We start from the raw sequence: 18,112 nt of genomic DNA, 5'->3' as shown, positions 1-18,112 counted from the left end.
TATTTCTTAAGTATCCATCATATCTAATGTTATAACTTATTAAGTGAAGTTTTCTTTTGCATTACTCTGCTTCAGAGGTCATAGGAAGAAATAAATTGTTGGTTGCTAGCAAAGACGTGATTTGGATAATTGCTTGGCAAGAATAGTGTGGTGAAATGCATTTTTTGTGTGTTTTTTGTTTATAGCACATCTTCATTACCTCCACTAGACTGGCCTTTACCAACTCATTTTGGACAGTGTGAACTGAAAATAGAAGTGCAACCTAAAACTCACCATCGAGCCCATTATGAAACTGAAGGTAGTCGAGGAGCAGTAAAAGCATCTACTGGGGGACATCCTGTTGTAAAGGTATGAGTTGGGGCTTCTTTTGGAGATATCATACATCTGTTGATGATAAAGTCTACTCATTGCAGACTGACTCTAGCTGGGGAATTCTGGGGAAAGATTATAGTGGTCAAACAGTTGTTTTTCTCGTTAAAACAAAAAACAAAATCACAGCTGTATTAGGCCTATAAGTGTAATACATGCCCATTTAAAATCCATGTAATACCAGAAAAGTAGAATAAAGCAATAAATTACCCCAAATCTAAGCCCTTCAGAATGGGGCACCTGGGTGTCTCACTTGGTTAAGTGTCTGTCTTTGGTTCAGGTCATGATCCTGGGATCCTGGAATCCTGGGATTGAGCCCCCCCACTGGCTCCCTGCTGAGAAGTTCCCTGCTTCTCTATCTGCCTGCTGCTCCCCCCTGCTTATGCTCTCTTTCTATCAAATAAATAAAATCTTTTTTTTTTTTTTCAAATAAATAAAATCTTAAAAAAAAAAAATACCCCAGAAATAAGTAGTTAATATTTGATTAGCGTTATAGATAATTTTCTCTATATAATTAGTGAAAGACTGAATGGATGGCTAGAAAATAGAGTGAAATTTTTAAGGACAAGATTATACTGAACATCTTTGTGATTAAAATATTTAACTAATTTTTATCTGAATTTATTAGAAGAAAATAAAACTAACATGAAATCATAAAAATTATACAATAGTTGAGTGTGTGAAATATATCTAATATGTAAGTTTTGAGTCATAATAGTTGACTATTAACTTTAATTTTATTTGAATGAAACATTTTAAAAATGAAACAGAAGTAAAACTGAGAACTACTGAATTTTAGATTTTGTTCTTCATGGTCAGAGGTCCTAAAAAGATCTAAGGTCAAAGATACTAAATAAATTATTGAGAAACTGAATCATTGTTTAATGGTTTGAATTGACTCCCTGCTTGAAAGATTAGGTGATTATCTTAAACTTCTCCTCTATCCACTACCTCCTGAATTTTGTTGCTTATATTATTTTTCCCGCTGATGCAGAGCCATCTTCCCACCTTATACCCTGTCATTCCCCATTGTTTAGCTTTAGTCCCATATTTAGTTGGATACAATACTTACTACTAATTTTTACTTATTTCACTGTTAGGTGTTTTTGTTTAAGGAGGGCTTTGAATTCTATGTTTCTTGGGTTCTTTCATATTTGAGAATGTTTGTTGCCATAAATACTCAAACATCAGAATGGCTATGTATAATAACATTGAGTTACCCATTTTCTTTGTCAGAACTTGTCTTAATGGCATTGTGTATTGTGGAGAAATTAATTATATCTGAAGTGAGTTAGAACAAGTACAGTTTATGAACTGTCATTTCCTATATATAAACAGTATTTCATAGTTCTTGACAAACTTTACATTTTGGGGCGGGGTTAAAATGACTTGTAGCAGGAAATGTCAGTTATAGAAAGAAATCAGGGTGAGCCTGGGTGCCTCAGTTGGTTGAGCATCTGACTCTTGGTTTCGGCTTGACTCACAATCTTGGGGTCATGATATCGAGCCCTGTGCTGGGCTCCATGTTTGGCAGGGAGTCTGCTTGGGATTCTTTCCCTCTCCCTCTCCTCCCATGTGCATGTGCATGCTCTCTTTCTTTCTCTCTCAAATAAACAAGTAAATCTTTTTTTTATTTATTTTTTAAAAGATTTTATTTACTTATTTGACAGAGAGAAAAGTCCTAAGTAGGTAGAGAGACAGGCAGAGAGAGAGGGGGAAGCAGGCTCCCTGCTGAGCAGACAGCCCGACATGGGCCTCGATCCCAGGACCCTGAGATCATGACCTGAGCTGAAGGCAGAGGCTTTAACCCACTGAGCTACCCAGGCGCCCAATAAGTAAATCTTTTCAAAAAAGAAAGAAATCAGATTTGTGGTTACCAGTGACGGAACTGGTTGAAGGTGGTCAGAAGGTACAGACTTATAGTTTTAGTGTAAATGAGTACTGAGAATGTAGCATACAACATGATGACTGTAGTTAATGCTGCTATACGATATATTTGAAAGTTGCTATGAGTAGATCCTAAAGCTTTTATCACAAGGAAAACAACCTTTTGGTTCTCTCTTTCTCAGTTTTTGTAACTATATCAGGTGATGAATGTAGCTAAATTTATCATGGTAATCAATTTGTAATTTATGTAAGTCAAGTCATTATGTTGCATATCTTAAATTTATTCAGTGCTTTATTTCAGTTGTCATAGGAATCCTGCCATTTGTTAGAGTCATATTTTGCTCTTAAAAGAGAGCTTATGTCACTTAGATTAAGGAAGACGATTCTTTGCCTCATTTCCTGTATCTTTGATTTTTCTTACCAAGAAAGAAATTTTTTTTTTTAAGGTTTTATTTATTTATTGGACAGAGAGATCACAAGTAGAGAGGCAGGCAGAGAAAAAGGGGGCAGGGAAGCAGGGTCCCTGCTGAGCAGAGAGCCTGATGTAGAGCTCAATCCCAGGACCCTGGGATCATGACCTGAGCCAAAGGCAGAGGCTTTTAACCCACTGAGCCACCCAGGCACCCTGAATGAAATTATTCTCAAGAGCTTAAATGAACAAAAATTTTTTTAAAGTCCAAGTGATTTGTTTCCACAGTATTCCTTTAATTAAAAACTGGTTCTCTCTCTGGGGCACCTGGGTGGCTCAGTGGGCTAAGTTTCCTACTCTTGATTTCGGCTCAAGTCCTGATCTCATGGTGGTGGGATCAACCCCTGCATCTGGCTTAAATCTCACTCTCTCTTTCCCTCCCTCTATTTTTAACTAATTTGCAACAAAGTAAATCATAATTGTAAGTAACCATATCTGCAAAAAGTCAAGAAAAAATTTTCCCTTAAGAATGAAAGATACTACCTTCTGCTCCAGGCCCTTTGGCAGAGACAGAAAAGGTCAGGAGTGCTTATGATCTTCCAGGTCTCAGCTGTACTAGGGGAAAAAGCACAGCTCCTGAAAATATGATACATACTGGAGTAATGGGAGTGGGCCATAATACATACATGATACTGTTCACTCTCTTGAGCCAAACTCAACAAGGCCAACCTTTAACTAATTCTGTCCCTGTTTACCCTAATCTCCTCAGGCGATAGACCAAAGTTCTCAAACAACATGGGGGATAAACGGCTGTAGATTAGTTAGCATTAGTTAGCATTTTCTGTTTTATTTTCTTACTTTATGACTTTTATTCCACTAATTTACTTATTAACTTTATTTATTCTTACTACTCTTCCTGGTGGGTAAAGGTATGGACTAGTTAGCAGTTCTGTCACACAAATCAGAATCTTAATCTTCTGTTTTGCAATTCTCATACTGTCCTTGCTACCACCACAGACATTTATATTTTGTTTATTTTGTTAGGTATTGGGGGAAGAAGATTGTGATACTACTTCATTCTGTTGTCTTTATCCAGAAGTTCTCTCTTTTTCTAATAATCAGAGGGAAACAAGCATTGCATGATCAGAGCCAGTCATTGCAAACTGGAAATAAAACTGATGCCTGATTCTGTATACAGTACCACACTTGCCGGGTTGTGTGCTTTGTATGGACACTCTTAATTTGTGTATGCCTACTTCTGAGACCTCATTTTTCCCTCTAACAGAGGAGGCCCTTTTCTGGCAACTAAGAAGACATTTTCTAGATATCTCTGCTGTTCTGAGAATTTTGTAATACTCAGGAAAGGAAGGCACCATTTGTCATTCCTTATTGGTCTGACCCATCACACATAAGAGTTGTGTGCTTGGTTCTCAAGGACCCTCCCCCCAAAAAAGCCCTGATTTTGCTGTGTATTGGCTTTTTTTTTTTTTTTTTTGGACATTTTATTGCTGTGTAAGATTATCACTAAAGTATAAGTCTTAACATATACAGCTCCGTGAGTTTTTAATACATGCATACACCCATAAAATACCACAAAGGTTAAGATATAGAATATGTTATTTTTTTAAAAAAGATTTATTTATCTGTTTATTTGAGGGGGAGGGGCAGAGGGAGACATAAAGAGAGTCTTAAGCAGACTTATGCTGAGTGTGGAGCCTAACTTGGGGCTTAGTCTCACACCTTGGGATTACAACCTGAGCCAAAACCAAAACCAAGAGTAGGACGCCCAACTGACTGCCCACCCAGGTGCCCCAGTTTATGGACTATTTTAAGCACCCAGAAGATTCCCTTGTGTCGTTCCTAATTTGTATCCCTCAGCCAAAGGTAATCTTGCTTCTGACTTCTTATCATCATAGATTTGTCTTTTTATTCTTGAATTTCGTGTAAATTGTATCATACAATATGTCCTATTTTCAGTCTGGCTTTTTAAAAAAATTTTTTTAATTAACATATAATGTATTATTAGCCCCAGGGGTACAGGTCTGAATTGCCAGGTTTATACACTTCACAGCACTCACCATAGCACATACCCTCCCCAATGTCCATAACCCAACCACCCTCTCCCTACCCACCCGTCCCCAGCAACCCTCAGTTTGTTTTGTGAGATTAAGAGTCTCTTAAGGTGGGCGCCTGGGTGGCTCAGTGGGTTGGGCCGCTGCCTTCGGCTCAGGTCATGATCTCAGGGTCCTGGGATCGAGTCCCACATCGGGCTCTCTGCTCGGCGGCGAGCCTGCTTCCCTCTCTCTCTCTCTGCCTGCCTCTCTATCTACTTGTGGTCTCTCTCTGTCAAATAAATAAATAAATAAAATCTTAAAAAAAAAAAAAAAAAAAGAGTCTCTTAAGGTTTGTCTCCCTCCTGATCCCATCTTGTTTCATTTATTCTTTTCCTACCTCCCAAACCCCCATGTTGCCTCTCAACTTCCTCATATCAGGGAAATCATATGATAATTGTCTTTCTCTGACTGACTTATTTCGCTAAGCATAATACCCTCTATTTCCATCCACATCGCTGCAAATGGGAAGATTTCATTTCTTTTGATGGCTGCATAGTATTCCTGTGTGTGTGTGTGTGTGTGTGTGTGTGTGTGTTTGTGTGTGTGTGTACCACATCTTCTTTATCCATTCATCTGTTGATGGACATCTAGGTTCTTTCCATAGTTTGGCTATTGTGGACATTGCTGCTATAAACACTGGAGTGCACGCACCCCTTGGGTTCACTACGTTTGTATCTTTAGGGTAAATACCCAGTAGTGCGATTGCTGGGTTGTAGGGTAACTCTATTTTCAACTTTTTGAGGAACCTCTATACTGTTTTCCAGAGTGGCTGTGCCAGCTTGCATTCCCACCAACAGTGTAGGAGGGTTCCCCTTACTCTGCATCCTCGCCAGCATCTGTCATTCCCTGACTTGTTAATTTTAGCCATTCTGACTGGTGTGAGGTGGTATCTCATTGTGGTTTTGATTTGTATTTCCCTAATGCTGAGTGATGTGGAGCACTTTTTCATGTGTCTGTTGACCATCTGGATGTCTTCTTTGCAGAAATGTCTGTTCATGTCCTCTGCCCATTTCTTGATTGGATTCTTTGTTCTTTGGGTGTTGAGTTTGATAAGTTCTTTATAGATTTTGGATACTAGCCCTTTATCTGATATGTTGTTTGCAAATATCTTCTCCTATTCTGTCAGTTGTCTTTTGGTTTTGTTAACTGTTTCCTTTGCTTTGCAAAAGCTTTTGATTTTGATGAAGTCCCAGTAGTTCATTTTTGCCCTTGCATCCCTTGCCTTTGGCGATGTTCCTAGGAAGAAGTTGCTGCAGCAGAGGTCGAAGAGATTGCTGCCTGTGTTCTCCTCAAGGATTTTGATGGATGCCTTTCTCTCCTTGAGGTCCTTTATCCATTTTGAGTCTATTTTCATGTGTGGTATAAGGAAATGGTCCAGTTTCATTTTTCTGCATGTGGCTGTCCAATTTTCCTAACACTGTTGAAGAGACTGTCTTTTTTCCATTGGACATTCTTTCCTGCTTTGTTGAAGATTAGTTGACCATAGAGTTGAGGGTCTATTTCTGGGCTCTCTATTCTGTTCCATTGATCTTTGTGTCTGTTTTTGTGAGTCTCGCTTCTTTTATCCAATGTTACGACTGTGAGAATCATCCATGGGGTGTTCTTTTTCTTTGCTGTGTAGTATCCCATTGCATGAATTTGCTGTATTTTATCTGTCATCCTATTCATAGACATTTGGTGCGTTCAGTTTTGGAGTATTATGAATAAAGCTGCTATGTTCTTTTTTCTCTCCTTTTTTTTGTATATCTTTTAAATTTTAATTCCAGTATAGTTAACATGCAGTATTACATTAGTTTCAGGTATACTCTACCTTTTTTAAAAAAGATTTTATGTATTTATTTGACAGAGAGAGTGAGCAAGAGACAGAGAGAAAGCACAAGCAGGGGGAGGGAGAAGGAAAGGGAAAAGCATACTTCCCCATTGAACAGGGAGCCCAACGCAGGGCTCGATCCCAGGACCTGGAGATCATGTCCTGAGCTGAAGTTGGACACTTTATCTGACTGAGGAGGTACCCAGGTGGTCCACTACGCCTATCTTCTAATAGACAAAGCCTTCACTTTTTTGGGTATATGTCCAAGAGTGGAATTGCTGGTGTTTCAGAGTACCAATTTCTACTCCTAACTAGCCATATATGAAGGTTTCAGTTACTGTACATCCTCACCCATACCAGTTCTTGTTGTATGATTCTAGAGGAATCATAGTGGTTTTAATTTGTGGTTCCTAATGACCAATGATGTTGAACATCTTTTCATATGTTTGTCAGTTATTTGGCTGTCCTCTTTTGTCAGGTGCCTGTTCACATCTCTTGACCAGTTTTTAAATTAGCTCTATTTCTTATTGATTTATAGGAGTTAATATTTTGAATAGAAGTTTTTTGTCAGATATGTGTTGCAAATAAAATTTTTTCTCGTGTTTTGCTTGCATTTTCACTTTCTTAGTTGTGTGTTTTGATAAATAAAAGTTTTTTAATTTTAGTCAAGTCCAAACTGCTAATCTTCTTTTTTCATGGATAGTGCATTTATTTATTTATTTATTTATTATTTATGATTACCCTCTTGATAATATTGATGCCTGTATTCCATGAATACGGTCTTTCCCTCCATTTATTTAGGTATTATTTAATTTCTCTTTGCGGTGTTTTGTAGTTTACGAAGTAGAAATCTTCTACATCTTTTGTTATTTCCAGTGTTGAGTGTTTTTCTGTTTCTAGAATACAGAAATGTAATTAATTTTTTCATGTTGACTTTACATTTCTTGACCTAATAGTTTATTTTAGCTTCTTTTAGATTTTCTAAGCAGTCAAGTCATCTTTGAGTAATGAGTTTTACTTCTTTCTTTCTAATTTTTATACCTTTTCCCCCCCAAAATTTTTATTGTGGTAAAATACACATAAAATTTGCCATCTTAATTATTTTTACACGTACAGTTTAGTGTATTAAATACATTCATAACATTGTACAACTTTGACTACCTTCCATTTCCAGAGTTGTTTTTTTTTTAAGATTATTTATTTATTTATCTGACAGAGAGAGAAATCACAAGTAGGCAGAAATAGGCAGAGAGGCAGGCAGAGAGTGAGGGAGAAACAGGCTCCCCACCGAGCAGGGAGCCCGATGTGGGGCTCGATCCCAAGACCCTGAGATCATGACCTGAGCCGAAGGCAGACACTTAATCCACTGAGCCACCCAGGTGCCCCATCCAGAGCTCTTTTTATCTTTAAACTGAAATTCTGTACCCCATTCTCCCTCCAGGCATTGGAAACCACCATTCTACCTTTTTTTGTCTCTATAATGTTGACAACTGTAAATACCTCATATAAGTAGAATCATACAATATTCGTCTTTTTCTGGTAGGCTTACTTCAGTTAGCATAATGTCCTCAAGGTTGAACCATGCTGTAACATATTTCAGAATTTCCTTCATTTTAGGGCTGCATAAGATATCATTGTATATACAGTGTTCCTTGTCCATTTCTTCCACATTTTAGTTATTGTGAATAACATTGGTGTGAACATGGATGTGCACATCTTTTTGAGACCCTGCTTTCAATTCTTTTGGGTATATACTCAGAAGTGGAATTGCTGGATCATGCAGTAATTCTACTTTTAATTTTTTTTAAGATTTTATTTTATTTTTCAAAGATTTTATTTACTTATTTGATAGAGGGAGAGACGGTGAAAGAGGGAACACAAGCAGAGGGAGTGAGAGAGGAAGAAGCAGTTTCCCCGCTGAGCAGGGAGCCTGATGCAGGGCTTCATCTCAGGACCCAGACATTTAACGACTGAGCAACAGGCACCCCAAGATTTTATTTATTTGTCAGAAAGAGAGAATGCCTGCACAAGCAGGGGGACTGGCAGGGAGAGGGAGAAGCAGGCTCCCCACTGAGCGAGGACCCTAATGTGAAAAATTTGGAAAGATCCAAAATTAACCAAAACTAGAAATTGAGTTCTTTAGTTGCATTAATAGTGTTTTAAGACTTGGTAGGCATGTGGCTAATGACTTAATGACTACATTGTCCTTTTTTTTTTTTTTTTTTAAGGGAAGGAGGGAAAGAGGGGGAGGAGAGAGAAAAGGGGCAGAGGGAGAAGGAGAGAGAGAATCTTAAGCAGGCTCCATGACCATTGCGGAAGCCTGACACAGGGCATGCTTTCACAACCCTGAGATCATGACCTAAGACAAAATTGAGAGTCAGATGCTTAACCAACCGAAACACCCAGGAGCCCCCACATTGTCTTTTAACAAATGATGTTGGAGAATTGGACATCCATAGGCCATCCATTTATTTTTCATTCAGAAAATAGATCTGAACCTAACATCATATTTTACACTAGAACTAATTCCACATAAATCAGGAATTTTTAAAAAATGCAGATGTAGAAGATGTTTACCATTGCAGAAAGTTTTGAGCAGTGGTGGTTTGATAGCCAGGGAACAGGAAGAGGTTGAAGATTGCAAATGTAAAGGGGTAGCAAAAGAGAGTTCCTTTTTGGTGATGGAAGAGTTCCTTATCTTGACTGTGATGTTGGTTATGTGAATCTACACATGGGATAAAATTGCATAAAGCTACACATACATTTTATTATATGGTGACAGTTGTATTAAGGCACAGATATTTTGTATTTTTAAAATTTGAGAGTTCACGCACAAGTGGTGGGGAGGGGCAGAGGGAGAGAGAAAAACAGACTCCCCACTGGGCAGGGTGCCTGATGCAGGCCAATCCCAGGACCTCACGATCGTGACCTGAGCCAAAGACAGACACTTAACCATCTGAACCACCCAGACACCCCAAGGCATAGATATTTTGAATCTTTTCTCAAAAGTTATTGAAATTTTAAAAATGGGGATTGTTAGGGCACTTGGGTGACTCAGGTGGGTGGCTTCTGACTCTTGGTTTTGCCTTGGGTCATGATCTTACAGTCATGGTATCGAGCCCCACATTGGGCTCCACACTCTCTCTGCACAGAGTCTGCCTGAGGTTCTCACTCTCCTTCTTCTTCTGCCCCCCCCCTTGCTTGCTTTCTCTCTCTCTGAAGTAAATAAATAAGTCTTAAAAAATTAAAATAAAAATACAGAATTTTTTCATATTTAGACTTTCTATTTCACCATACACTGAGATCCTCTCCCTGGTGATGATTTTTTAATATAATGTTATATGTACACTTTCACTTTGAGGCAGTTTATATTATGGAAATTTAATTTTGTATTTTTAGTATCTCTACGATGTGTTCTCATGTTTCTGATATGTTCAGATCCCCTCCCCCCAAGTAATGTAGCAGAACTGATAATAGAATTGCTCTTATTGAAGCTGCTCTTGTTTGTCCTATAGTGACCTTCAGGCTTTAACACTCCAGCTTTAGTTAAATTAAGCAGGCACAGACCTTTGCTATGGAAACGATACAGAAACATAACAAACAGCTTGGCTTAGTTTTTTCTCCAAAGCAGAGGGTGGCCTGAAGAGAGGTATACTTATTCTAGATGAAAGTTTTTAGAGAGTAATGTTAGCAGCAATAATTTGTTTATGGCCTATAACATAATGCTCCTCTGAAAATGAAATGGGAAGGCAGTCTAATTTATTTGATGGTCCTTTAAAATCCCTAAGGTACATAGAAGAAACCCTGTTTTTCATACGCTATATAATACATATGCTTGGAGCAGATGCTGGCTGAAGTATGTGTTATGAAATATATTCCCTTTGAAATCTTATATGCATGATTACCTCCCCCCATCACTGGTTTATTTTACTATCGAAGTATAAAGGACAGGTGGCTTATGTCTTTGCCAAACTGGTATTAATGTGAGTCATCTAATATGACTAGGATACTTGGATATATAGTACTTACTGGTACGTTATGTGATATTTGGGTAGCTTAATAAATAGCAATAAAATTTTTATTTGTATTTTCTATTTTAGACTCAACTACTCTGTTTAGAACAACCTACTTCAGTGACTATTATTATTATTTAAATAATTCTGTTGACGAACCCCATGTGTTATTTTGCTTCACCAAATTGTACTGTCTTATTCCAAAATTCATTCATTTAACAATGGTTGAATGTCTGCAATGTGTTAGGTACTGTACTGTGCTCTGGAGATAACAGGATGGACTCTGTCCCCTGCACAGTACTTGGAGGCAAGTGGTAAAATTGGTATTTCTTCCTCTACTAGATGAATAGTTGGTTCCATGGTATAATTTGTTCAGTTTGGATTAAACATGAAAGAGCAACAGGTATAGCAGAAAGGAATAGGTAATCACTTATTAGCTATGGGTTTCCAATTTCTTCTTTAGTTATTAATTTACTTAGGTTTTTTTTTTATTGTGATCATGTTGGCATTTTATTTTTTATGGATTGTTTTCAGTTAAAGCTATATAAAATTTATGAACTTATTCTACAAAAATACATGAAAAGAAATCACAACTGAAAATACTGAGGGGTGCCTGGCTGCTCAGTCAGTGTAGTTTGCGACTCCCCCCCCCTTTTTTTAGGGAGTGAGAGAGTGCACATGCACGTGCACATGCGCGGGAGGGGAAGACTGAGAAGGACTGAGAGAATCTCAAGCAGAAGCCCCACTGAGCCCAGAGCCTGGCACAGGGCTCAGTTCCACGACCCTGAGATAGTGATCTGAGCCAAAATCAAGAGTCTGACACTTAACTGACTGAGCCCCACAGGTGCCCCAGAGTGTGCAACTCTTAATCTTGGGGTTGTAGGTTTGAGTCCTACGTTGGGTGTAGAGATTACTTTAAAATAAAATCTTAAAGAAAGAGAGAATATTGATAGATTTCTTGACTATATAAATACAGAAAACTGCAAATTCCAGTTAAATATAGTAAATAGCACACATGTGTTTTACTTTCATTAGAACTTAGGCAGCTGCAATTTAAGCCTGCTGGACAGAGAGAAAGAATCAATAACAAACACAACTCTTTTTACACCAAAGAACCCTGGAAGCACTCAGGAATTTGAGGCAGTGAATGTCTCTGAAGGTGGGATGCAAGGTGGAGCTGACAGCAGAAGAATTGTTTGAAAGTCTGCAGAAGTAGAGTTCCTGGATTTTTCTCTTATGTGGCATAGCCATATAATAACCACTGTCTTACCCTGTGAGCATATTGCAGATTTACTCTTCAGAGGGAATAAAATAAAGATTCTAGGTTCTAGAATTACTGAAGGCAGAGCTTGAGAATCTGTACAGAAAATGGAGTGGAGGCATAATGAAAGTCTGCATACTAAATAGGGAGACTGCTGACCCCTTTCTTAACTCCCAAAATGCTTATAACAAGTTTATGTTCCCTAGACAGAAAATTGGAAGATTTGCTTTTAGACAGATATGTCAAAAAAAAAAAAAAAAATACCTATGTGCCTCTTGACTTGCGGATATTCTAGACTAATCATACCCAACTCCACTTTATTTTAAACAAATATTTTGTAATATGTTTATTAACCTGAAATGGAAATGCAAAGATTATATAATCAACTTGCTTGTACAAATTTAAGAATATAAAAATAATGCTATAATATTATGAGGAAATAAATGTAGAAAACTAAATTATAACAAAATAGTTGTGTTTCAAAATGAAAAAGCTTGGTATTGACTGTAGAAGACAATGAAGTAGTTAGATATTTTTACCTGCAGTATCACTGCAGGTGTTGTAGGTACAAAAGCAGGTATATTGATCATCAACCTAAATTCCATTAACAAGTGGCATTACTGGCAATAACATATTCTGTGATGAACTCTTACTAAAATTTTCTTCAATTTATATGGTAGTCACATTCATTAAACATTCATGTGTTAAAACTTCAGTTTTGGGGTGCCTGGGTGGCTCAGTGAGTTAAGCATCTACCTTCAGCTCAGGATCGAGCCCTGCATTAGGCTCCTTGCTCGGCTGAGAGCCTGCTTCTCCCTCTTACTCTGCTGTTCCCCATGCTTGTGTTCTCCCTCTCTCACTCTGAGACAAATAAAACCTTAAAAAAAAAAACCTGCAAATTTTTTTGGTATTTATATATACTAGGGAGTTGGAGTCTAAGTTCATAAACTTTTCTATATACATAAATGTTTGTAGGACGTTCTGAAGTTCTCTGCAATATCCACTGGTTCTGTGCTTGAAAGAACTGATTGTCCCATACATTGATAGGAATTTCAGTCTCTGGCCCCTTGTCATAAAATGCCCATACTGTACCTCACTCTGCTTGTTGCGGTGCTCATTCATTTATATATTGTCTGTGGCTGTTTCTATGCAATGATGGCAGAGCAGTGAAGATAGAGAACATAGGTGGTACTCTCATTACCCCACACTTTGCTCAGGATGTTGCAAATCTTAAAACTCAACAGTGTTTCAAGTCCTCAGAGTTTTGCTGTACTGGAACTTTTACAATGCATACTTCTGTCAAAACAAAAGAAAAATGGATTTCAAAGGTCATTCTTTTAAGGCACAGTGGACTGTATTATTTTGTTATCAAAATAGATAGCAAAGCATTGTGTTTATCGTTCAGTCAATGTTAAGGTTGGTCTAAAAGGATATACAGGGGCACCTGGGTGGCTTGGTGGGTTGAGCCTCTGCCCTCGGCTCAGGTGGTGGTCTCAGAGTCCTGGGATCGAGCCCCACATCGGGCTCTTTGCTCAGCGGGGAGCCTGCTTCTCCCTCTCTCTCTGCCTGCCTGTCTACTTGTGATCTTTCTCTCTGTCAAATAAATAAATAAATAAAAGGATGTACACCTTATATAGCCTCACATTTCCATCTATCTGTGTCATTGTTACTTTGAATACACCATGACTAACAGTGAAAACATTACCTCCTCTGTCTCCAAAACTGTTCTAAATCTAAATAAAGTGACTTCTTCACTTTACTTGCTAGTGATACCACCATTCTATTGGATTCTGAATCTCAGAACTTTTTCTTAAAGATTTTATTTCTGAGAGAGTGTGTGCTCGAGTCGGGGGAGGGGGAGGGGCAGAGGAGAAGGGAGAAGCAGAGTTCTCACTGAGCAGGGAGCCCAACCTGTGGCTTGATCCCAGGACCCTGAGATCATGACTTGAGCTGAAGGCAGATGCTTCACTGACTGAGCCGCCCAGGTGCCCCTGAATCTCAGAACTTCTAACTTCTTTTTTCCTTTCTTTCATTCTGTATATAGTCAGTTAGAAAAATCTCTATAGGGAAGGACTTACTGCATTCATCCCTCTCTGTTTCTATTTTCTGTTTATGTTTTTACTTCCATTCTAATTTAAATTTTCAGTACACATGATGTTAGTACTTAGTGCATTGGCCTCTTAACTGATTTCCATGATTCTGTCTTTTCCTTCCTTCAGAGAGCCTTCATTGATTTTTATCATATGCTTCCCAATATCCTTTTTATTATAAATTTCTGCCTTTTAAAGTCTTCACTAATTTCTTTAAATAAAATCTTTTAAAAAAATAATAAAATTCAGGGGCACCTGGGTGGCTCAGTAGGTTAAGCCTCTGCCTTCAGCTCAGGTCATGATCTCAGGGTCCTGGGATTGAGCCCCACATCGGGCTCTCTGCTCAGCAGGGAGCCTGCTTCCCCATCTCTCTGCCTGCCTCTCTGCCTACTTGTGATTGCTCTCTCTCTGTGTCAAATAATTAAATAAAATCTTTAAAATTAAATTAAAAAGTCTTCACTAATTAAAGTTTAATACATGCCACTTTGTTCTTTATTTTGTTGTCATCTATATAGTATTGGCTGAAGTGATGGTATTCAATACAGATATTTCCATAATGGATCTTCGGTTGAAAGAGGAAGGGGTAGAGGTAGAAGACAAAGTTTCTGCCTTTTTGGAACTTATACAGTACTGAGGAAAACAGATAATAAATCTATAACACACTTTTTAAAAAAAGATTTATTTGCGAGAGAGAGAAAGAGAACAAGCACACACACAGACCTAGTGAGGAGTGGAGCTGAGAGAGAGGGAGGGAGAGAATCTCAAGCAGACTCCCTGCAGACCTGGGAGACTGACCTGGGGCTTGATCTCAAAACCCTCAGATCATGACCTGAGCAGAAATCAAAAGTCACATACTTAACCAACTGAGCCACCCAGGTGCTCCTATAACATACTTTTTGTAGTAATCCATACTATGAAAAATAATAAAAAAGGGAAGGGGACAGTGATATGGTATTTTAGGTAGGGTGGTCTTCTCTGAGGAGCTGACCTTTGAGTATGGAACTGAAGGAGTGAGGTAATATGAAGATCAGAGGAAAGAATGTTCCAGGGTGATAAAGTATGAAATATGAAAGCCTTGAGGTTAGGAATAAGTGTGGGTTTCGTCAACAATAAGGCCAGGATGGTTAGAGCAGACTGTGGAAGGGAAAAGAGTAAGAGAAGGTAAGGCAACAAGTTAGCCAGGGCTCAAATCACATAGGCCTTATAAATCACCACAGGGCATTTGGATTTAGTTGAGTGTTGGAAGGAGGCCATTAGAGAGTTCTGAGCAGGGCATGAAATTACCTAGTTAAAGTTTGTTCTGTCTCCTGACAGCAAATAGCCTGTATGAGAGCAAGAGCAAGAACAGGGAGAATAGTTATAAGGCTATTGCAATGGTCCAGGCTTTAATTGCCTTTCTATAAATGTCACAGTCCTGAAAACCATCCTAGGTCAATTATATTACCCCAGAATAGACAGACATCTTCATGTTCTTTCCTGGGTTAGAGGATAATCAATTATGATGTTGCTTAGTTACAAATTCCACTATAGATTCATGAGTGGACAAGCAGGGGGAGTGAAGTGTTCACCTGAAAGACCTCATAGTAGACTAGAACTCCTACATACTCAAATTCTGACTACATTACATACCTAGAAACACGGATGTAGACTAGTAGCTAGGATTTATCACTGCCTACATGACAACACTGTATTAGGCATTTTATATTTGATATCATGTATCAGGATAATTTATAAACCATAGTACAGAAAGAGAGGAGAATTTTTCTTAAAGGGTGTTACAAAATCTCTGGCTTCAAGCTGCGTGGTCTGGAACACTGTCCAGCCATCCAACCCAGTACTGCTATAGTGAAGACATCACTGACACTGTGACTCATGACCATAACTTGTTGTGGCAGTGCTAGGGACTGAGTGCTGGAAACTCCACTGCTGCCTTGAAGAGCTGGACACCTCCTCCAATATGTGTATTGAAAAATAGACTTGGGCGCCTGGGTGGCTCAGTGGGTTAATGCCTCTGCCTTCGGCTCAGGTCATGATCTCAGGGTCCTGGGATCGAGTTCCGCATCAGGCTCTCTGCTCAGCCAGGAGCCTGCTTCCTCCTCTCTCTCTCTCTGCCTGCCTCTCTGCCTACTTGTGATTTCTCTGTCAAATAAATAAATAAAATCTTAAAAAAAAATAAAAAGAAAAGAAAACCACCAAGGTTTAAAAAAAAGAAAAAGAAAAATAGACTTTATGCAACCTACATTATTATGTCTTTCCCTTGCTGGTTTAATGGATTAAAGAAGCCATGGAACAAATCTTTCTCCCAGTTGGTGGCTAAAAGTAGGAGTGGAGATTACTGAGACACATCTCTCTGAAACTTCTAAGACCACCAAGTATGAGGAAACCACTATCTCAAAGCAGGGGAATTAGACTAAGGCTGCAGCAAAGCCCAGACATAGCTTAAGAATTTGTTATCTGACAAAAGAAATAGCATGCTTTTTTCTGGAGGTAATTACTTTCCAACTTGAGTCTCTAGAAGTCTCTTGAATACAAAATGTTAAGGATATGTTCAGCAATACACGCACAAAAAAGAAGGTGTGATCCACAATAAAAAGAAAAGCAATCAGTAAGAACGGGCCCAGACATGGTCTAGATCTCTCTCCATCTGTGTTGGAGTTATCAGAAAGAGTCTTTAATAATGGCCATGATAAAATGCTGAACCATCTAGTAGAAAACGTAAACTACATATGTGAAGAAATGGAGGGATTTCAGTGGAGATATGAAAAAAAAATTTGTAATTGAATGGATAAGGACAAAGATACAGCATTTATATTTTATTTCTTAAAAAAAACCAAAAATTCTTAACTAAAAACTAACAAACCATAACCAACAGCACAGTAAAGGGATACATCATTGCCAAGTGGAATTTATCCCCAAAATGCAAAAGGTGGCCCAACACAGGAAAATCAATTGATATGATACACCACATTTAACAGAAGGGATTAAAAAATACACGATCATTTCAGTTGACACAGAAAAGGCATCTGACAAAATTTAATAGCCTTTCATTTACCCCGCTCCCCCCCACACAAACTGGGAAAGGGGGAAATTCTTTACCATGAAAGGTCATTTATGAAAAGCCTACAGCTAACATCATACTTAATTAATGGCAAAAGCCTGGAAGCTTTCTCCTTAAGATTAGGAAGAAGGATGCTTACTTTCACCACTGCTATTCAGCATTTGTGTTGGGAGTTCTCGCCAGAACTATCAGACAATAAAAGAAGTAGAAGGCATTTGAATTGGAAGAGTTAAGACGGTCTCTATTCATAGATGATATGTTCCTGTATATAGAAAATCTAAAATCATCCACAAGAAGACTACAGAGCTAGTAAATACAGCACTTCCGGGTGGAAGATCAGCATACGCTCAGCATTTGTGTCTCTCTGTACCTCTGATGAGCAACCTGAAGAGGAAATTTAAAAAGCGATTCCATTTACAGTAGCATCTAAAGGAATTAAATACTTAGGAATGAACTGAACCAAGGAGGTGTCAAAATACGTACACTGAAAACTATAAAATATTGCTGAAATAAAAATATAGATGGAAACATAAAAATAAAATTTAAGCATATGTAAAATAAAAATAGATATCCATGTTTGTAGATAGGAAGCCTTAACATAAGCCATCAGTACTGCCCAAAGCAATCTATAGATTCAGTGCTATACTTAGACCAAAATTCCAACTGCTTTTTTTGCTGAGTGGAAAAGCATATTTTTAGATTTATATGGAACTGCGAAAGGTCTCAAATAGGCAAAACAGTCCTGAAAAAGAGTTGGAGGACTTACTTTCCTGACTTGTGACTTACTACAAAACTATAGTATTTCAAACACTGTGGTACTGGCATAAAAACAGACCAATGAAATAGAAGACAAAGCCCCAAAATAAGCCCTTAACATATTTGGTCAGTTCATTTTCTGTGGGATGCCAAGACTATTCAGTGGGGGAAGGGACAATCTTTTCAACAAATGGTGCTGGGAAAACTGGATATCTGCATGCAAAATAATGTAGTTGATCCCTTACCTTACATCATATACAAAAATAAACTCAAAATAGATCAAGGACCTAAATATGAGATCTAAAGCTATAAAACTCTTAGAAGGAACCATTGGGGGAAGCCTTC

The 18,112-nt window shown here is 38.2% G+C and overlaps 1 protein-coding gene across 2 annotated transcripts in view; it reads left to right on the top strand.

The window, feature by feature from the left end:
• Positions 1–18,112, top strand: part of NFATC3 (nuclear factor of activated T cells 3) — a 132,748-nt gene that overhangs the window by 46,587 nt on the left and 68,049 nt on the right. For both annotated transcript variants that reach the window (XM_045989039.1, XM_045989040.1), the window contains exon 3: positions 186–348. In XM_045989039.1, coding sequence (XP_045844995.1) covers positions 186–348 — 163 coding nt within the window. The remainder of the gene's footprint in view (positions 1–185; positions 349–18,112) is intronic.

Source organism: Meles meles, chromosome 19 (genome assembly GCF_922984935.1).
Source record: "Meles meles chromosome 19, mMelMel3.1 paternal haplotype, whole genome shotgun sequence".
Classification (NCBI taxonomy): domain Eukaryota; kingdom Metazoa; phylum Chordata; class Mammalia; order Carnivora; family Mustelidae; genus Meles; species Meles meles.
Note: the sequence above shows the minus strand (reverse complement) of the source record. Positions and strands in the feature narration are given on the sequence as shown.